Source organism: Artibeus jamaicensis, unplaced genomic scaffold (assembly GCF_021234435.1).
Source record: "Artibeus jamaicensis isolate MK-2021 breed Jamaican fruit bat unplaced genomic scaffold, CSHL_Jam_final contig_76, whole genome shotgun sequence".
Lineage (NCBI taxonomy): Eukaryota > Metazoa > Chordata > Mammalia > Chiroptera > Phyllostomidae > Artibeus > Artibeus jamaicensis.
This window is the reverse complement of record NW_026521954.1, coordinates 3878049-3897362: the sequence shown is the minus strand read 5'-3', so window position 1 is coordinate 3897362 and position 19314 is coordinate 3878049. Positions and strand designations below refer to the sequence as shown.

Here is a 19314-nt window from a genome sequence, read left to right as displayed (position 1 = left end):
GAAACATTTACAATGTAACCTACAATTAAACATCACTTACTTTTCTTATCTTTTCCCCACATACTCATCCCTACCAATTTAGATTTTAGCTTTGAAGAAACTGCTGTAGAGAAAAGGGTACAGAACCTTTGAATCAAAAATGGGCAGAGGACCTGAACAGACAATTCTGCCAAGAAGACATACAAATGGCCAACAGCTATACGCAAAGATGCTCAGCTTCACTGGCTACTAGGGAAATGCAGATCAAAACCACAGTGAGATGCCCCTTCACGCCTGGCAGAACAGCTGTGGTCAACCAGACACGTAGGAACGAGTGCTGGAGAGGCCGTGGAGAGAAAGGGACCCTCCTTCACGGCTAGTGGGAATGTAAACTGGCACAGTCACTATGGAAATGGAGGTCCCTCAAAACATTAAGAATGGGGTTATAATATGACCCAGCAGCCCCTCTGACCTACACAAAACACTTGAAAACATTTACTCGCAAAGATACATGCACCCTTATATACTTTTTTTGAGAGGGGTAGAGAGGTAGAAAGAGAGAAAAACATCAATGTGTGGTTGTGTGTCTCTCCCACACCCGCTACTGGGAACCTGATCCATAACCCAGGCCTGTGCCCTGACTGGGAATCAAACTGGCAACCCTTTGGTTCACAGGCCAGTGCTCAATCCACTGAGCCACACCAGCCAGGGCTGATACATGCACCCTTGTGCAGTATCTATTCACTGCAGCACTATTCACAGTGGCCAAAACATGGAAACAACCAAAGTGTCCTTCAACAGATGATTGGATAAAGAAAATGCCTTCCTGTCTACAGCCATACCACCCTGAACGCTCCCGATCTCGTCTGATCTCGGAAGCTAAGCAGGGTCGGGCCTGGTTAGTACTTGGATGGGAGAAAATGCCTTCCTTATATCCTGTGGAATACTAACTACTCAGCCAAGAAAAGATGAAATTCTGCCATGTGCAACCATGAGGAATATTATGCCAAATGAAGTAAGTCACACAGAACAAGCCAAGAACCATATGATTTCACTCATGCAGGACATAAAACTGAAACTCATAGACACAGACAACAGTACGGTGGTTGCCAGAGGGAAGTGTAGGGTGGGAGGTGGTAAAGGGGGTTCAGTATATGGTCACAGATGATTTGATATTGGGGGGTGGGCACACAGTGCAATATACAGATCATGTACCATAGAATTGTACCCTTGAAACCTATATAAACTTATTAACCAATGTTGTCCCAATCAATTTAGTTAAAAAATAAAAATATTTAAAAAAGCGTTAAAGGCAGCCTTGGTTCAAATCTCTGCTCTACTGCCTTCTACCTGTGCAAGCTTGAGCAAGTTACTTTACTAGTGTATTTTCTCAACAGTAAAGCAGAGCTAATAATACAAACTGTATGAGAATCAATTATGCGTCAACCACAACTCTGGCTCAGCAGAAAGCTTCCCTTCCCTTCCTTTGTGAGCTATTATCCCTTCACGCCACTGACACATCTCCATTTACACTGATCTCTGCTCACAGTCAAGGGTATAGGGAACACAAAATGAGAATTTAGGCTCTGAATTACAAAGAACTGGGTTCAAGAACCAGTTGTACCTTTTTCCCTCTTCTTATCCTTGATGATTATAATTTTGAGTTTTCAACACTTTTTACATGTTCCAACCTCTCTCTCTCTAGTGCAGTGAAAAAATGCCTATAAACATATTTTGTGAAGTATAAGAAAGTAAATAAACAATTATTTCTTAGATCTGGCAATAGTTGGCATACTCTTACGATGTCAAAAATCCCAAACAAATGTTTCACACACATACACACAAAGCTGTTTATTAGCAGTTTTGTGGCTCATAAAGCAGATAAACATGGTACACAAAACTGTTAACTTCTGCCAAAAATGATTGAAGATTTCCATGGTTTTATACCCTCTTATATAAATTTTCCAATACTGAAAGTCACAAATCCATTCTAATATAATTTAAGTCTAAAAAATAGTGTTTACAGAACAGATGCCTCGGCTACAAAACTGGGACATTTGTGTTGGGAGCTAAAGAAGAGACGGATGACAGAGCAAGCCACAGTCTGCTGCGCAGCCTGCAGAGAACTGAGCCTGGGGCTGGCAACTCCCTACTTTATTGCTTCTGGAGGAAATGAGAATTTCGTATTAGAGTTTCGCTTTTGAAATTACTGAGTGATTTCAGGGGTAACTGTTCAAAATACAGGCACGGACACAACGAGCACAGGGAGCACGTGAACCACAGAAACACCAAAGCTGAAGATCAAGTCACATCAAAGACAGTGGGGCTCTGCAACCTGTTTCGGAACCACAGATGCTTAAAACCGCAAAGAGAAAGAACACAAAACATAATTCAGGAAATGAAATGGTAAGGCTGAGCAACTGTCAGGTTCTCTGATTTTTGTCCCCACCACACTGCTCACTTCTCTGCACTGCTACACTTCCTTCCTAATTCTACCCACATACCCTTTCTTTTCCTCTCCCTTTATCCAGCCCTACTGTCCCACACTTCCCACGCTTTATACCCGATGGCAGCTGAAGAGTTAAAGAAATTACAGCCTCCTAAACTAACTCAATATACACTAAAAGTCTAAGCTTTTGGAAAAGAATTTTCATCATAATTAAACTCGCTCCATGCATACATTTTTGGTATTATCTCTGACGTGAGCAACACCTTGTGCATAAACATCTAAAAGACAGAGGTCGCCAATTTGGCTTTACAGAATGTGACTTCACCTTAGTCTTCAATTAACATCACCTGTGTAGTATCTCAGGTCTTCAAAGATTTCAAAAACTATCAAAGGACAAGGCCAGTGGCTAATCATACTCCCAAATAATGAATCTAAGTGTCACCTTACTTGCACATAATAAATAACATACTTACTGAGTATATGTGCAGGAAAAGGGATGTATTTTTTCACTTTTCTAATCTCTGCAAAAGGAAAGCCTTCTAACCAAAACATGAAGGTTAGAAGCCATCCATAAACACAGATCTGACTACATAAAAATAAAACAAAAGATGCCATAAAAAACATTAAAATACAAGCGACTAATCTGACAATGTCTACAAACATATAGGTAAGATTTCCCACAAATCAATAAAGGATAACGCAGTAGAAAAATAAGCAAGAGCTACTACTAATAGGCAAGTTATAAAAGAAATGCAAATATCCAACAAACATAAAAAAATCACTTCACAAATAAACAGATAAATTAAAACTTGATTATTTTCCCTAAGTTTTAAAAGACTGATAATGCCCAGACTCATCAAGAACATGGGAAAATAGACACGCACACACTACAGTCCTGATAAAAGGAAAACCAGGCACAGCCTTTCCACAGGACCATCCAGCAACATTATCAAAATTTTAAATGTGCATACCCTTTGTCTCATACCCATTTCTAGAAGAAATGGTAAAAGAAATAAAAATACTTTTCTTTGGTGAAACCAAGAGAGAGTAATAATTAACTTTTTATAAATTAGTTCAAAGCATGCAAAGTATGTGAGCCAAAATCACATAAAAGTAAAAATAAATTTTATCAGAGATAGCTAGTAAGTTTTTCATGATTTTACTTACAGCTCTTGTACATATTTATCTCTTTCTAAGATCATATAACATAAATAGGACAAATATAATGATGTACTTCCATTGCACAGATGACTAAGTAGAACTGTAAGTCACACAAACACAGGCCTCTCAATTCTGCCACTTACTACAAGTAATGAATTACTCTGCCCCCTTACTCCCTCATGTTGCCACTTGCCTCACAGGATTCCTTCGGGGATTAGAGTAGCAAACCAAAAACCTCCAGAATGAAACCTGGTCCTCCTCTTCCAAATATCTTTCATAGTTTTCCACTTGACCAGGACTGCTTCTATACAGTTTTCCCGTAACTCCAAGGATCTATACAAAAGTAGCCGTTCCCCACAGTCAGCAACACTGCCTTTCCAGTTTTCCTATTCCTGATACATTTGGTTCTTGTATGCTTACAGATGGGCACTGTGCCAGGGACTTAAGACACAAACAGGAAGTAACTCTCACGTAGCTATCTGGGAGACAAATTAGTATATTAAGAATGAAATACAAAATAATCTTAAGAGCTAATCACAAGGCTATGAGCACCCGAAGAGCACCTGACACAGAATGTCTCAGGGAAGGCTTCTCAAAAGAACCAACACCTGGAGAACAGAATGGAGGTCTCTCAAAAAATAAGAAAATCTGGCCAAGATGGAGGCGTAGGTGGAAACACTGTACCTCCTCGCACAACCAAATTTAAGGACAACAAAGATTCATTAACAAAAACACAACCAGAACAGACAGAAAATTGAACTGTACCACAGTCCGACAACAATGAACCATTCATCTAGACCGGTAAGAGGGGCAGAGTCAGCAGCCACTGGAGAGGGGTCTGGGCAGGAAAAGGCGGTGGTTGGTGGACCGGGAGGGCTCGGGGATGAAAACCCAGAAAGGCTCCCAAGGAGGCCGGCTGACCACGGACACACATTCACACACAGATAAACCAGGCAAAAAATGGGCAGTGAGACAGACCGCACAACCCAGGGCCCCAGCAATAGGAATTAAAGCCTAAAAGCACAGACTGGACAAACTTTCAGGGGTTCAGGTGCTGGGAGAGACTCCAGTCTCACAAGAAAGTTTGTTGGAGAGACCCACAGGGTTCTGGAACAAACAGAAGCCCACCCACCCGGGAACCAGCACCAGAAGGGCCCAATTTGCTTATGGGAAATGGCAGAGGGGACTGAAATCCAAGAGAAAGCAAAACAAACACAATTGCTCCCTCTCTGACTCCACCCCCAGCCATAACTCAGTGACTGGGTTGACGGGCCCCTCATATGTAACAGGCACAAACAGACCAAAACATCACGGCTCAAGCAGAAGAACAGCTCAGGACTTCCGCCAACATGGAGGCATAGGTGGAAGCACCGTGCCTTCTCGCACAACCAAATTTAAAAACAACAAAGTTTTAGCAACAAAAACGCAGCCAAACCACAGAAAATTGAACTATACAGAAGTCTGACAACAAAGAACCCTTCAGCCAAACCGGTAAGAGGAGCAGAGCCAGCAGCAGAGCGGGACCAGCAGAAAAGATCCACCGGACTGACCTAGGCGCACCAGCAGGTGTGGGCGGATCCCAGGTGTGGAGTAGCAGGTGGACCCACTAAGAGCGCGGGGCGGCAGACCCACTGAGAGCTGACCACGGTCACACATTAGCGCACAGATAAACCGGTGAAGGAGCAAGCAGTGAGACAGACTGTGCAGGCCCCAGTGGCGGGAAGTGGCAGAGGGGACCTCCATTCTCCCTCTCTGACCCCGCCCCCACATACAGCATCACAAACCAGTGACCTGGGTGGCCCTGCCCTGGTGAACACCTAAGGTTCCGCTCCTCACACTTAACAGACACAAACAGATCAAAACATGGCTCAAGAACAACTCAGAGCCCCAGATCCAAGCGATGAAGAAAGAGCCAAACTTTCAGATGCACAGTTAAAAACACTGGTGATCAGGATGCTCACAGAACTGGTTGATTTTAGTCACAAAGTAGAGGAATATATGAAAGCTAAACTAATTAAAATGAAAGGAAATGCACAGGGAACCAATAGAGATGGGAAGGAAACTGGGACTCAAATCAATGGAGTGGACCAGAAGAGAAAAAAAATGACCAAACAGAAAAGAATGAAGGAACAATTCAAAAAAAAAAATGAGGAGAGGCTCCAGGACATCTTGAAACGTTCCAACATCAGAATTATAGGGGTACCAGAAGGGGGAAAGGAACAGCCACCAGTGGAAAACTTATTTGAACAAATAATAAAGGAGAACTTCCCCAATCTAGCAAAGGAAATAGACTTCCAGGAAATCCAGGAAGCTCAGAGAGTCCCAAACAAGTTGGACCCAAGAAGGAACACACCAAGGCACATCATCATTACATTAGCCAAGATTAAAATGAAGGAGAGAATTCTAGAAGCAGCAAAAGATAAGGGGACAGTCACCTACAAAGGAGTTCCCATCAGACTGTCAGCTCATTTCTCAAAAGAGACCTTCCAGGCAAGAAGGGGTTGGAAAGAAGTATTCCAAGTCATGAAATCCAAAGACCTACACCTAAGATATCTCTATCCAGCAAAGCTTTCATTTCGAATGGAAGGGCAGATAAAGTGCTTCTCAGATAAGGTCAAGTTCAAGGAGTTCATCATCACCAAGCCCTTATTATATGAAATGTTAAAGGGACTTATCTAAGAAAAAGAAGATAAAAAAGATGAACAGTAAATGGACAGCAAACTCACAGTTATAAACAACCACACCTAAAATGAAAGCAAACTAGCCCTGGCTGGTGTAGCTCCGTGGATTGAGCGTAGGCCTGCGAACCACACAATCGCGGTTCGATTCCCAGTCAGGGCACATGCCTGGGTTGCAGGCCAGTTCCCAGCGGGGGACACACGAGGGTCAACCATACATTGATATTTCTCTCCTTCTCTCCTCCCTTCCCCTCTGGATAAATAAATCTTTAAAAATAAATAAATAAATAAAAAATAAAATGAAAGCAAACTAAACAGACAGCTAGATCGGGAGTGGAGCCACAGAAATGGAAATCACATGGAGGGTTAGCAACAGGGGAGTGGGAAGAGGAGAAGGCGGAGAAGGTACAGAGAATAAGTAGCACAGACGGTAGGTAGAAAATAGATAGGGGGGAGGGCAAGAATAGTGTGGGAAATATAGAATCTAAAGAACTTGTGACACATGGACATAACCTAAAGGGGGGGAATGGAGGGAGAGGATGTGCAGGGTGGAGGGAAATGAAGTGGGGGATATGGGACAATTGTAATGGCATAATCAATAAAATATATTTTTAAAAATAATAATAAAATAAAAAATAGAACTACCATATGAACCGGCAAGGTCACTTCTGGATATTTACCCCAAAGAAACCCAAAACACTAATTTGAGAAGATACCTGAATTCCTGCATTCACTGCAGCAATATTTACAATAGCCAAGATATGGAAGCCACAAAAGTGTCCACGGAGTGTAAAAAAAAGAATGAAACTTTACCACTGCTACAACATGGATGCACTTAGAGGATATTATGCTAAATAAGTCAGAGAAAGACAAATACAATCTAATTTCACTTACATGTGGACTCTAAAGAACAAAAATGAAGGAACAAAACAAACTCAGACACAGAACAAACTGATGCTTGCCAAGTGGAAGAGGGGCTGGGGAGCTGGGTGAAAAGGGTGAAGGACTAAGAAGTACAAATTGGCAGTTACAAAATAGTCACAGGGATATAAAGTACAGCATGGAGAATGCAGCCAATAGCACTCTAATAACCATGTATGGTTTCAGGTGGGCACCAAACTAATTGGGAGAATCACTTTGTAAGTTACCTAAATGTCTCATCACTATGCTGTACACCTGAAACTAATACAATACTGAATACCAATTGTAATTGAAAAAATTTTAATTTAAAAAAAGGAAACAAGGAACCTAACCTGGCTCTAAAATGATTAGACAATACTTTTAACAGTCAGAGAAAGGTAAGTCTGAACACATTGCTGTGAGCTCCATAAAGCAGGTTTGTCTATCTTACTGCTCTAGCTCTAGTACAGGGCCAGCATCTCAAACACCTAAATGCTTAATTAACAGTCGCTGAACACATGTCAGCATTCCTAAGGTCCCTGTCCTTCACACCTGGGCTCAGAAGTTTGTTTGTTTTTTTAAAGATTTTATTTATTTATTTAGAGAGAGAAGGGAAAGGAGGGAGAAAGAGAAAGAGTGAGAGAAACATCGATGTGTGAGAGAGACATCAATCGGCCTGCAACCCAGGCGTGTGCTCTGACCAGGAATCAAACCAGCAACATTTTGGTTCCCCGGCCAGCAGTCAATCCACTGAGCCACACCAGCCAGGGCCAGAGGTTCTTAATTATGTAAAATGAAATTCACTGTAGATTTGTTTTAAAAGATTGTATATTGTCTTTAATTGGGATTTTTTTGCTATGACTTTACTGACTTTTTTTAAGAAATTTTAATTGAGTATTAAACCAACACTTACTGTGTATCATTTCTGAGGTGAATGGTTAAAAGTTGATCTATGCTTGATCCTTATAATATGAACTCTTGTCATATTAGCATATTGTGGCTACAAAAACCAAACTACTTCCACTTTTAGTAGATACTTCCTCTTCTTCAAATTTGTTTTTAGCCAAAGAAGTTACTCTTTTTAGAAATCAGAAATATCTCTCTATATAACCAGTATTAATGACACAGTAAGGAAGATACCAACAAGCGGAATAGTAAGTCTCTAGCTAGAAATTAATTTTAAGGGCCTGCATCAACTTCCTTCATTAAATCATTCATGTATTCATTCAACAGATACTTCGGGAGAACCTTCTATGGGCCAAGAACTATTCTTCATGCCTTGGGATAAACAAAACGGGCAAAAAAATCTGTTCCCATGGAGCTTTCATGCTGCTTTCTGCTCTTGGTCTTTCTGCCTTTAGAAAACGAGGCGGAGCCCAGGCAATGAAGAACAGATGCAATGCAGCGCAGCAGGGCACCAGTAATGGGGGCTGGGTGATTGTGGAGAGCAGAGAATAGAAACTGCTCCCCTACCCGCTCTAGAATCTTGCCAGCACACCTCAGAGGCTGCTCCCAAGATAATGAAAGACCCATTTCACTCGACACTCAGTTGTGTCGAGACAGAGGGGTAACATTCTGAAGTCATAATATTTACATCACGTGAGCCTTAAACAGTTCTCTCAATCAAATACTGTATCACAGAAAGTTTTCAGGTACCTGATCCAAAAATATGAAACACTGGCAAAATTAAACAGAAAACACTGACCTAATTCAGGTTTAAAATAAGTTCTTTGTGCCTGCATCAATGGGACAATGGAAGCATCTGAAACCGAGCCTTATCTAATAGCTTGTTTCCATATTCTGACATTTTCACCAGGGCTACTGTACTCTGTGGTTTTTGCTCATCAAAAAGTCAAATTTTACAACTGACTTCTGGTCTAAAAAAAATCATACTTAAACCACCTGAACGAACACTGAAATTAAGCTCACATCAAAAATCAGACCTATAACCTAATACATACTGTATTTGTCTAGGCTACATTATTTTTTTGTCATTAAATGTTCAGTAGCTCCAACATAAAGTCATGCAGAAAGGGCTAGAGAAGGTGTTTTCATACCAGTATTAAATTCTAGTTGATTTCTTTTTTGGAATTACAAAATTTATTTTTACTTACTCATTCAACTATTACTGAGAACGTGTCAGGTGCCAGGCACTATACACCAGTTCCCCGTCCTTGCCCCTATCTTTGCAGAGCTTACTGCTAGCAGAGGAAGCGGTCACTCACAGGTTGCCTGTCTTATTGAAATATGCCAGAATGTGTGCCAAGGAAACACAGTAGGTGGTCTTTTCACTACCCGTACCAGTCATTTTCACACTGTTCTGCACTCTGGACCTCCTTTGAACCCCATATTCACTAGAGTCTGCCAGAAAACATCAGTCCAGATGCCCCAAAGGTCCCTCCAGCTAGTAAGTTCATATTCCTCTGATATGGATCTCTCCCTTCATTTCCCACCTCGACACAGTACAACCATTCACCCAAAACAGGACAGTGGGCACTGTGTTCCCTCCTCGCTCGGACCCTCCACCTAGTCAGCCCACCTAATCTGCCTCCCAAATACCGCTGCCCTCTTCCCTGTATTTCCTTCGCCTCTGCCCTGATTCAGGGATTCATTCATTTCTTTACCTAACAAACCCTTACATAGGACTTACTCTGGGCCAGGCATGGTTTAAGTACCTTAAAAATATTAACTTATTTAATTCACAAAACTATGAAGTTTTTTAACTTCAATTTGCAGATGAGAAAATTAAGAATGCCAACAAGACATTCTCTAGTAAAAGTTTTGAAACTTAAGATGCTCCTAAATGTAAGCAAAAAGACTTCTTGTATTTTCCTACCCTAAGATGTAACTAACAACAACACTGTCGGAGAGAAGCAAATGTGATTTAAAATACATATGCCCACACAAAGTACCAAGCTTCACCAAGTACTCAAAAAAATTGTTTTTAAGTCTATTATCTATACCAAGACATTTCCAGTTTGATTGGTTATAAATCTATCAGTATTAAGAGATAAGCCCTGGCTGGTGTGGCTCAGTGGATTGAGTGCTGGCCTGAAAACCAAATGGTCATCAGTTCGATTCCCAGTCAGGACACATGTGCCTGGGTTGCAGGCCAGGTCCCCTGGTGGGGGGCATGTGACAGGAAACCACACATTGATATTTTTCTCCCTCTCTTTCTCTCTCCCTTTCCATCTAAAAATAAATTTAAAAAATATTTTAAAAGCAAGAGATTAAAATTTTTTTCACAATAAGTACTCCTAAACCCACGCAAAGGTAGCTATCATAACACTGGGTTGGCCAAGATGACTCTAACAGTGCTTAGAGTATTAGCGACTCTAATTAGCTGCCTTTAACTTCATTCAAAACAATCTTCTTAGACGGTATTGTTGACAGCGGTCATATCGGTGTATGTTAAAAAAAAATTTAACAAAATTGGTGAAATTTTGTGTAGCTATTTTAATGCTGAAGCTGGAATAAGCAACATTTTCAGCATATTATGCTTTATTATTTCAAGAAAGGTAAAAACACAACTGAAACATAAAAAAAATGTGCAGTGTATGGAGAAGGTGCTGTAACTGATCAAACATATCAAAAGCGTCTTGTGAAATTTTGTGCCGGAGATTTCTCACTAAATGATATCCATGGGTTGGGTAGACCAGTTGAAGTTGATAGCAAACAAATTGAGACATTGAGAACCAATATTACACCTCACAGGTATAATAAATATGCCAACATACTCAAAATATCCAAATCAGTATAATTATTGGTGAAAATGAAAAAATGTGCCTTTTTCTAACAGAAAAATCTAAACAAATTTTTGGCCAACCCAATACCTTTAGCTTTATTAGGCCAAAGTGCAAACATTGATATAGATTTACTTTGACATATACCCAAACAGCTCTAATACCCAAACAGCTCTAATTACTTTTCCCACTGCTGATGTCCTCAATCAACAAATAAGTTATATCAATACTTGCCTATCAAAATGCAAAGAAAGCAAATTATGTCACCATCTTAATTTACCTTCAAAGAACACAGAACTTTATGCCCGTAAGTACTGCAGCGTTCTGCAGATTAGTTTCCAAAATACATTTCATCTTCACTTCTCGATTTTGAGAGTAACAAAGAATTATGAATGTTTGATTATTTTTATACAGTACACCAAATCTACAAGCAGAAACTCATCAACAACGCACTTCATAAAATCTATCCAAATATAAAAATTTTTTATCCTGAAAAACCACCAAAATGCAAAAGTATAAATCTGACTAAAACATACAAAGATATAACTGACAAAAGCAGAGAAAAACTATGAAATAGTTTTTAAGTATTTTAAGTTATATTAAGGCCTTGTGCTTTGAAAGCAGAAAGTAAGCTGTTAGAATGCTTTCCCATAACATCAGAAATAAGACAGATCTGCTCTAACCTTTTGTGACTTTTATCCAACATTGTAAGAGGTGCAGCAAAAGCAATCAAGCAAAAAAATAAATAAATAAAAATGAAATAAAAAGCACTCAGGTTGAACAGGAAAAAGTACAATTATCTCCATTTGCAGATGAAATAACCTTATATATAAAAAATCCTAAGACATCTACTTTAAAGATCAATATACAAAAGTCAATATACAAAAGTCTTATATTTCTACATTCTTCAATTCAAAAAGTAAAATTATGAGAACGATTCCATATACAGTATCACCAAAAAGAATACATAGGAATAAACTTAACAAAAGAAGTGTAAAACACAAACTCTAAAAACTATAGAACACTGCTTAAAGAAATTAAAGATCTAAATACAGAATGATCTCCCATGTTCACTGAGCAGAAGACTTAACATTGTTATGATGGCAATACTGACCAAATTGATCCACAGATTCAAAACAACCACTATCAAAATCCCAGCTAGATCCTTTGCTGATTCTACAGAAATTCAAAGGACCCATAATAGGCAAGACCTTTTGAAAAAAAAGGTGAAACTTTTGAAAAAATGTGAAACTTGAAAGATTCACATTTCCCAATTAGGACAGACATACAGATAAATGGAATAGAATTGAAACTCCAGACATAAAAACCTCACACTTAATGGCCAACTGATTTTTCAAGAAGGATGCCAAAATAATTCAGTGGGAAGACAGCAGTCTGCAAATGGTGCGGGGGCGAGTGGACATGCGAGAGAAGAAACTTGGACCCGACTTCACACCACCCACAAAAATTAACTCAAGATGAACCAAGACCCTAAATAGAAGAGCCAAAACTATAAAACTCTTAGAAGAAAACACAGGCATAAACATTCATGACCTTGGATGCAGGCAATGGTTTCTTAGCTATGACACCAAAAGCTCCAAGTCAGTGATGATTGAAACTTGCAGTGGCTGCAGTCAAAACGGGCAAGTTTACAAAACCGGGAAGGTGGTACTAGTCCTGGCTGGACGCTGCTCTGGACACAAAGCGGTCATGGTGAAGAACATTGATGATGGCACGTCAGACCACCCCTACAGCCATGCTGTGGTGGTTGGCACCGACCGCTATCCCTGCAAAGTGACAGCTGCCATGGGCAAGAGAACCGCCAAGAGGTCTAAGATCAAGTCTTTTGTGAAAGTGTGTAAGTACAATCACCTCATGCCCACAAGATACTCTGTGGACATCACCTTGGACAAAACTGTTATCAACAAGGACATCTTCAGAGACCCTGCTCTGAAACACAAGACCTGATGGGAGGCCAAGGTCAAGTTCAAAGAGACGTACAAGAGTGGTAAGAACACATGGCTCTTCCAGAAGCTGCGTTTTTTAATCTTTTTTGATTCAGTCATTAAAAATAAAAAAAATAGAGAAAAATTAAAAAATTGAAGAAACTTGAACAAAAAAGGCAGAGACATGCAGCGATCTGGAGGAAGACTATTCTAAGGAGAGGAAACAGCAAGAACAAAAACCAAGACCGAACCAGCTTAATAAACTCACAAGACAGAGATTGCAGAAGCAGGCAGGGGTCTTATACACCACGTATAGTATATATGACAACAGCTACACTACGTTAGGGTCACGGCACTATTCCAAGAGCAACATTCATAACCTAGGATGTAAAAGGTGACCCTAGAGTGGAGCAGTGAAACAGTTCAAATTACAGGGTGTTCTGACTCACCTGACAGCTCTTCAAAAAGACTACCACGTAAGTCTCCTGTATGTTTAATTAAACCTTATTTTTGTATTTTCAATAGGTAATTATACCAATGATTTACATATACTGACTTCTTAAAAATGGCCTCTCTCAGGTTTTATTTGCATTTTGACCACTTGATTAAATCCTCATAGCAATCCAAATTGTTCACATGACTACTTATCTATTGTGCGCTCAGTTCCAGACCACCACAGAAAAGTATCGCAATCAAATGAATCAAATCTTTTGCTAGTAGAGGGCCTTGCCTTCAACTTGTAAAAAAATAATCTGTGAAGCTCAATAAAGCAAAGTACAAAAAGACAAGCTAAGCCTGTATTCTTATTTTCAATTTTCTCCCACCCTGCCTCTCAGACAAACACAATACTTCTTCCCATCTGTGCACGCAACAAACGCTATCGATTAGTTGTATCTTCTTCCTGAGAGATTTTATGTATCTTCAAGCAAATATGTACATATTCTTTTCTCTCTTCTACTGTATAAACTGGTATCATATATCACTTATTTCCAGCATCTTACTTTTTTCACCTAATTAGCTTGGCAGTTATTTCATATCAGGGCGTAAAGATTTCCTTTTTTTTTTTTTTTAGTCCTTACCTGAGGATATAGTTTTGTTACTTTTCTTTCTTTTTTTGTTCCATTTTAGAGAGAGGAAGACAGAGAAACACCGATTGGTTGAATCCCACACTCATCCAAACTGCGGATGGAACCCACAACCTAGTTATGTGCCCTGATCAGGAATTGAACACACAACCTTTTGGTGTACAGGATGACATTCCAACCAACTGAACCACCTAGCCCTGGCCGGTTCTTTTCATTTTTAATGGCTGTATAGTATTCCATTTTGTGGATATAGTATTTTATTCATAACTTCTAACTGAAAAATACTTGAGAAAAAAATGAAGCTTGTAGGGAGATGTTAACATTGTATATATAAAAAGGCTTCAGAAAATATGTAAATCCCCTAAAACAGTACAGGTGCCCATATACATTTCTATGGGCAGAAAATTTGCATACCATCCACATTACCAAAGGGGAGTATGACCCAAACAGAAGTTAAGGACTGCTGCGCTACATAACTTGTATACAAATGGTCAATAAACATTGGTTGAACAAAATTTTATCATAAGGTTTTGCTAACTTTGTACTAGAGACAGAAAGACTAAATTAAATACCAATATTCCAAGGTATTTAAATACCAAGATTTAGAAAGCAAAACACAACCAGGACAGAAAATTGAACTGTACCGGTCCAATAACAATGAACCATTCAGCCAGACCAGTAAGAGGGGTGGAGTCGGCGGCTGGCGGAGCAGGTCAGGCAGGAAAAATCAGCCGGACCAACCCAGGCGCACAGGTGGTGGTTGGTGGATCCCAGGTGTGGGGTGGCAACGGGCAGACCCGGTGAGGGCGCAAGGCGGCTGGATGACCATGGTCACATTCACATGCAGATAAACCAGGGAGGTTTAAAAACAGTCAGTGAGACAGACCGTGCAACCCAGGACCCAGCAACAGTACATAAAGCCTAAAAGCACCCACTGGAAAAACTTTCGGGGGTTGAGGTGCCAGGAAAGGCACCCAGGCTCACAGGAGAGTTTGCTGGAGAGACCCACAGGGTCCTAGAAAATACACAAGTCTACCCACCAGGAACCAGGACAAGAAGGGCCCAATTTGCTTGTGGGAAGCGGCAGAGAGAGCCCAATAAACGCCATTACTGCTTCTCTAATCCCGCCCCTAGTCACAACCCAGTGACTGGGTAGACCAGCCCTGCTGAACACCTAAGCCTTCACCCGTCACAGGTAACAGGGGGGAACAGACCAAAACATGATGGCTCAAGCAGAAGAACAACTCAAAGCCCCAGAGCCAATACTTCTAAGCAACCAAGAGAGAGCCAACCTATGGGATGCACAGTTCAAAACACTGGTGATCAAGATGCTCACAGAACTGGTTGATTTTAGTCATACATTAGATGAAAAAATAAAGGCTACAATAAGTAAAATGAAGCAAAATGCACAGGGAACCAATAGAGATGGGAAGAAAACTGGTATTAAAATCAATCAAGTGGACCAGAAGGAAGAAAAAAATGACCAAACAGAAAAGAATGAGGAAACAAGAATTCAACAAATGAGGAGAGGCTTAGAAACCTTCAGGACATCTTTAAACATTCCAACACCCGAATTATAACTAGAAGGGGAAGAGGAAGAGCAACAAATTGAAAACTTATTTGAACAAATAATAAAGGGGAACTTCCCCAATCTGGCAAAGGAAATAGACTCCCAGGAAGTCCAGGAAGCTCAGGGTCCCAAAGAAGTTGGACCCAAGGAGGAACACACCAAGGCACATCATAATTACATTAGCCAAGATTAAAATGGAGAGTATTCTAGAAGCAGCAAGAGATAAGGGGATAGTCACCTACAAAGGACTTCCCATCAGACTATCAGCCGATTTTTCAAAACAGACCTTATAGGCAAGAAGGATCTGGAAAGAAGTATTCCAAGTTATGAAATCCAAAGACCTACATCCAAGATTGATCTATCCAGCAAAGCTCTCATTTAGAATGGAAGGGCAGATAAAGTACTTCTCAGATAAGATCAAGTTCAAAGAGTTCACCATCACCAAGCCCTTATTATATGAAATATTAAAGGGACTTGTCTAAGAAAAAAATAAAAAGATGAACAGTAAAAGGACAGCAAACTCACAGTTATTAACAACCACACCTAGAACAAAAGCAAACTAAGAGGACAGCTAGATCAGGAGCAGAGCCACAGAAATGGAAATCACATGGAGGGTTAGCAACAGGGGGAGTGGAAGGAGGAGAAGGGGGAAGAAAGTAAAGAGAATAAGTAACATAGATGGTAGGTAGAAAATAGGGGGAGGGCAAGAATAGTATGGGAAATGTAGAAGCTAAAGAACTTGTGACACATGGACATGAACTAAAGGGGGAGAATGTGGGGGGAGAGAGTGTGCAGGGTGGAGGGGAATGAAGGGGGGAAATGGGACAACTGTAATGGGATAATCAATAAAATATATTTTTTTAAATACCAATATAATCCAAATCTCTACTTTATTGAACATGAACTGTTGCTTCCCATTAACAAAGAGCAAAATTAACCAATTGGATTCTTTTTCTTAGAAGGGCTTTTTTTTTCCATCTGCACCATGAAGAGGAATCCTGAGGAGGAAAAAATAGCCACAATTTAAAGTATCTTGATGAACAGGTGAAAATGATTGAATGAAAGTTGACTATAAAAGCTGCTGTTTGCCATATCTGACAACAGCAGAGGCTTCTACAATGTGCCTTAAACTCTAGGTAATGTTCCATATAGAGTCCTTCCTGAGAAGATTAGATCATTAGTAGCATGTAGGTGTATGCCTAGCACATGCCAGGAACCAAAACAGAAGCTTTACACATATTATCTTGTTTAGTCCCTGAGACAATCATTTAAGGCAGCTGTGTTTCCCCCAGTTTTACAGGTAAGGAAATGGAAGCTTAAAGAGTCTAAAGCTAAGCCATTGCCCCAACCACAAAAGTATTAAATGGCAGAGCAAGACTAAAACATCTCATTTCCACCTTCAAGACTGCAAATTTCATCCCCTTTCCACAATCCCACAGTGCCTAAATTAAAATGTAATTATGACCATTTTAGGGAGGTGGTATAAACTAGTGGTCAGAAAACCCTAGGTTCTAATTCTACAATTAGTTGCATGACAAATTGTTGAAATTCTGACAGCCTCCTTTACCATCTGTAAAACTAGATTGCTATGAGGTTTAAATGAGAAAAGGTACATGAAAAAAGCAGCTCACATACCAAAAAAGACACTTGAAAGGGAGCTACAACCACTATTTTATCCTTCTTTTAATAGAAACAAAAGGGCTGCAAGGTTTCCCAATTTGGCATTAAAAAACCTTCCCCCCAGAATGTTGGCATTGTGACAAACTAAAGAATGATTGAAAAATTATGTCTAATTATTAAGTAGACTCTATCTTAATGAAACATCTTAAGTTGTCCTTTAAAATAGTTCGAACACAGACCTGTACCTACTGCCCTATCAGCGTGAATGTCTGTCTTGACGGTTGCATAATTATTACGCTCTTAACTTAAATGCTTTATGCACAATTATGCAGAGGTTTCTGGGGGTGGTTAAGATTATTAACATCAGGTGATAAGCGATGGTAGCTGTCAAATGTATTACATCTGTTTTACTAGCGGTGTCATCCCCACCATCCCCATCCACCCTCATCCCTCGTAAACCCTATTAAACCTTTGATTTCTGTGAACTCAGGAAAACAAAACATCCTCCCCATACCCTTGGTCTCAAAACGCCTATGTGATGAACTCGTGAAGCTGCTGATGACAAAAGTTGAAGGCCTGAGATAACTTACTCATAAGAAAGGAAAGTTTATTACGTTCTCTCCCCTTTGGACTTAAAGCTTTAACGGGACTCAAAGGCTTCAGGTAGGACGTGAATTGTGGTTCGGGGCAATGCTGAACAGGTAAACAACTTTACTGTTCCCCCACCCCCAAAATCACCTTCAAGTCTCTCTTCCTTCCTTCTCCCCAGAGTGGAAAAGTGTCAAACTGCCGCGCATGACCAAAAACCCTGCGCGCTGGCTGCGGCCGAGAGCTGGAGCCCGCGGTCCAAGGAAAGGTCTGAGCCAATGCAAGGTCTGTGCCTTGCTCCCCTCCGGAGCCACGCACCGCCGTCTCCTACAGCCCCATCCCTCGAGTTCCCCATGCACACCCTGCCTGCAAACTCTTCCCAAGCACCGGAGCCGCTCAGTCTCCCCCTGGGGCTCACCATCGCAGCCCGAGGGTTAAAGCGCGGGCGCGCAGGCCGGCGGTCTGGGGAATCCGTTACCGGGGATGGGGGATCCACTCGCGCCAACAACTTCTCCGACGAAGTGGAAGAAGGTGGAGACAGCGGCGCTGGGTGATGACGTCAGAAGCGCGCGGCTTCCCTCCGGCGGGGGCCCGAGGCGGGAAGTGCAACGTGGACACCGGGGCCGCGCCGAACGCGGGCGGGCCGCAGCCATCGCGAGGAGCGACGGGACCGCGGCTCGCGCTCTGAGCTGCGCCTTGGGGTTTTGGCGGGGTTAGTGTTTCCAAGACTGGTTTTCTCGGAAAGGCGGGCTTTCCTTGTTCCTCCCGGCTTCCTGTCGGGGGAGGGGGGTGGTGGTGGCGGTGGCGGTGGCGGTGGCGGTGGCGGTGGTGCACGCATCACATTAGCTTTCAAACATTCTCCCCACAGTAAGAAATACATTTTAGATTAACACATGTATACTTCACACATATTTAAGTATCTGTTCTTACTCACGACTTTCACCAAGCTGTATTTACTCTGATTTTTTTTTCTAGTGTTAGACCCACCGATTGGTTAAATGGAGATCCACAGTTTGAAAATCATTGCCTAATGATTTTAGCCTAAACGACCATCTCCAGGTGTACGGTTCCAGAGCAAAAAAATAAAAGAGCCTGGTAAAATCACCTAGCCATCACCACCCACTCAATTTTATAAGTGAAAAATATGAGTCCCAAACAAGCTAAGGAGTCCGGCCTTATTCTAACACTAACTCAGAATAGAAATCTAGGCCTTCCCATTCCCAAACCTGCGCTGGCTGCCACGTCCCTGAAAGACCAGTGGTGTGTGTGAAGCCCAGTCATCCACAAGGTGATCTTCCTAGAAAAACAATAATTTCAAAGTCTTTGGGAGTAAACGAATGTTATATTACTACATAAGCAACGGGATTGTGGAATAGAGTGTGATACCTGCATATAATTTTAACAGAAAACATGAGACCCTAAGGAATTTAGTGGGAGGGGCAGTATCTCCAGTTTAAGCCGTAGACTTTCGAATCTTTAACCAGCCACCTCTGTTAGGACTTGCACTTTGTCACACCAGTATCTCTACAGTGAAAGATAGCAGAGCCTATGGAACACAACAATGGCTAAGAATGCAGAGCTGGTATTTATTAAGC

General features: G+C 41.0%; 1 protein-coding gene and 1 pseudogene across 2 annotated transcripts in view; one reads left to right on the top strand and one right to left on the bottom strand.

Annotated features, from left to right (window-relative positions):
• RFC1 (replication factor C subunit 1) overlaps nt 1-18337 on the bottom strand; it is a 68743-nt gene extending 50406 nt beyond the window's left edge. For both annotated transcript variants that reach the window (XM_053672273.1, XM_037138014.2), the window contains exon 1: nt 18138-18337. In XM_053672273.1, coding sequence (XP_053528248.1) covers nt 18138-18140 — 3 coding nt within the window. In that variant the 5' untranslated portion in view covers nt 18141-18337. The remainder of the gene's footprint in view (nt 1-18137) is intronic.
• LOC119043860 (60S ribosomal protein L27-like) lies at nt 12519-17716 on the top strand (annotated as a pseudogene).
• Nucleotides 18338-19314: the final 977 nt, after the last annotated feature.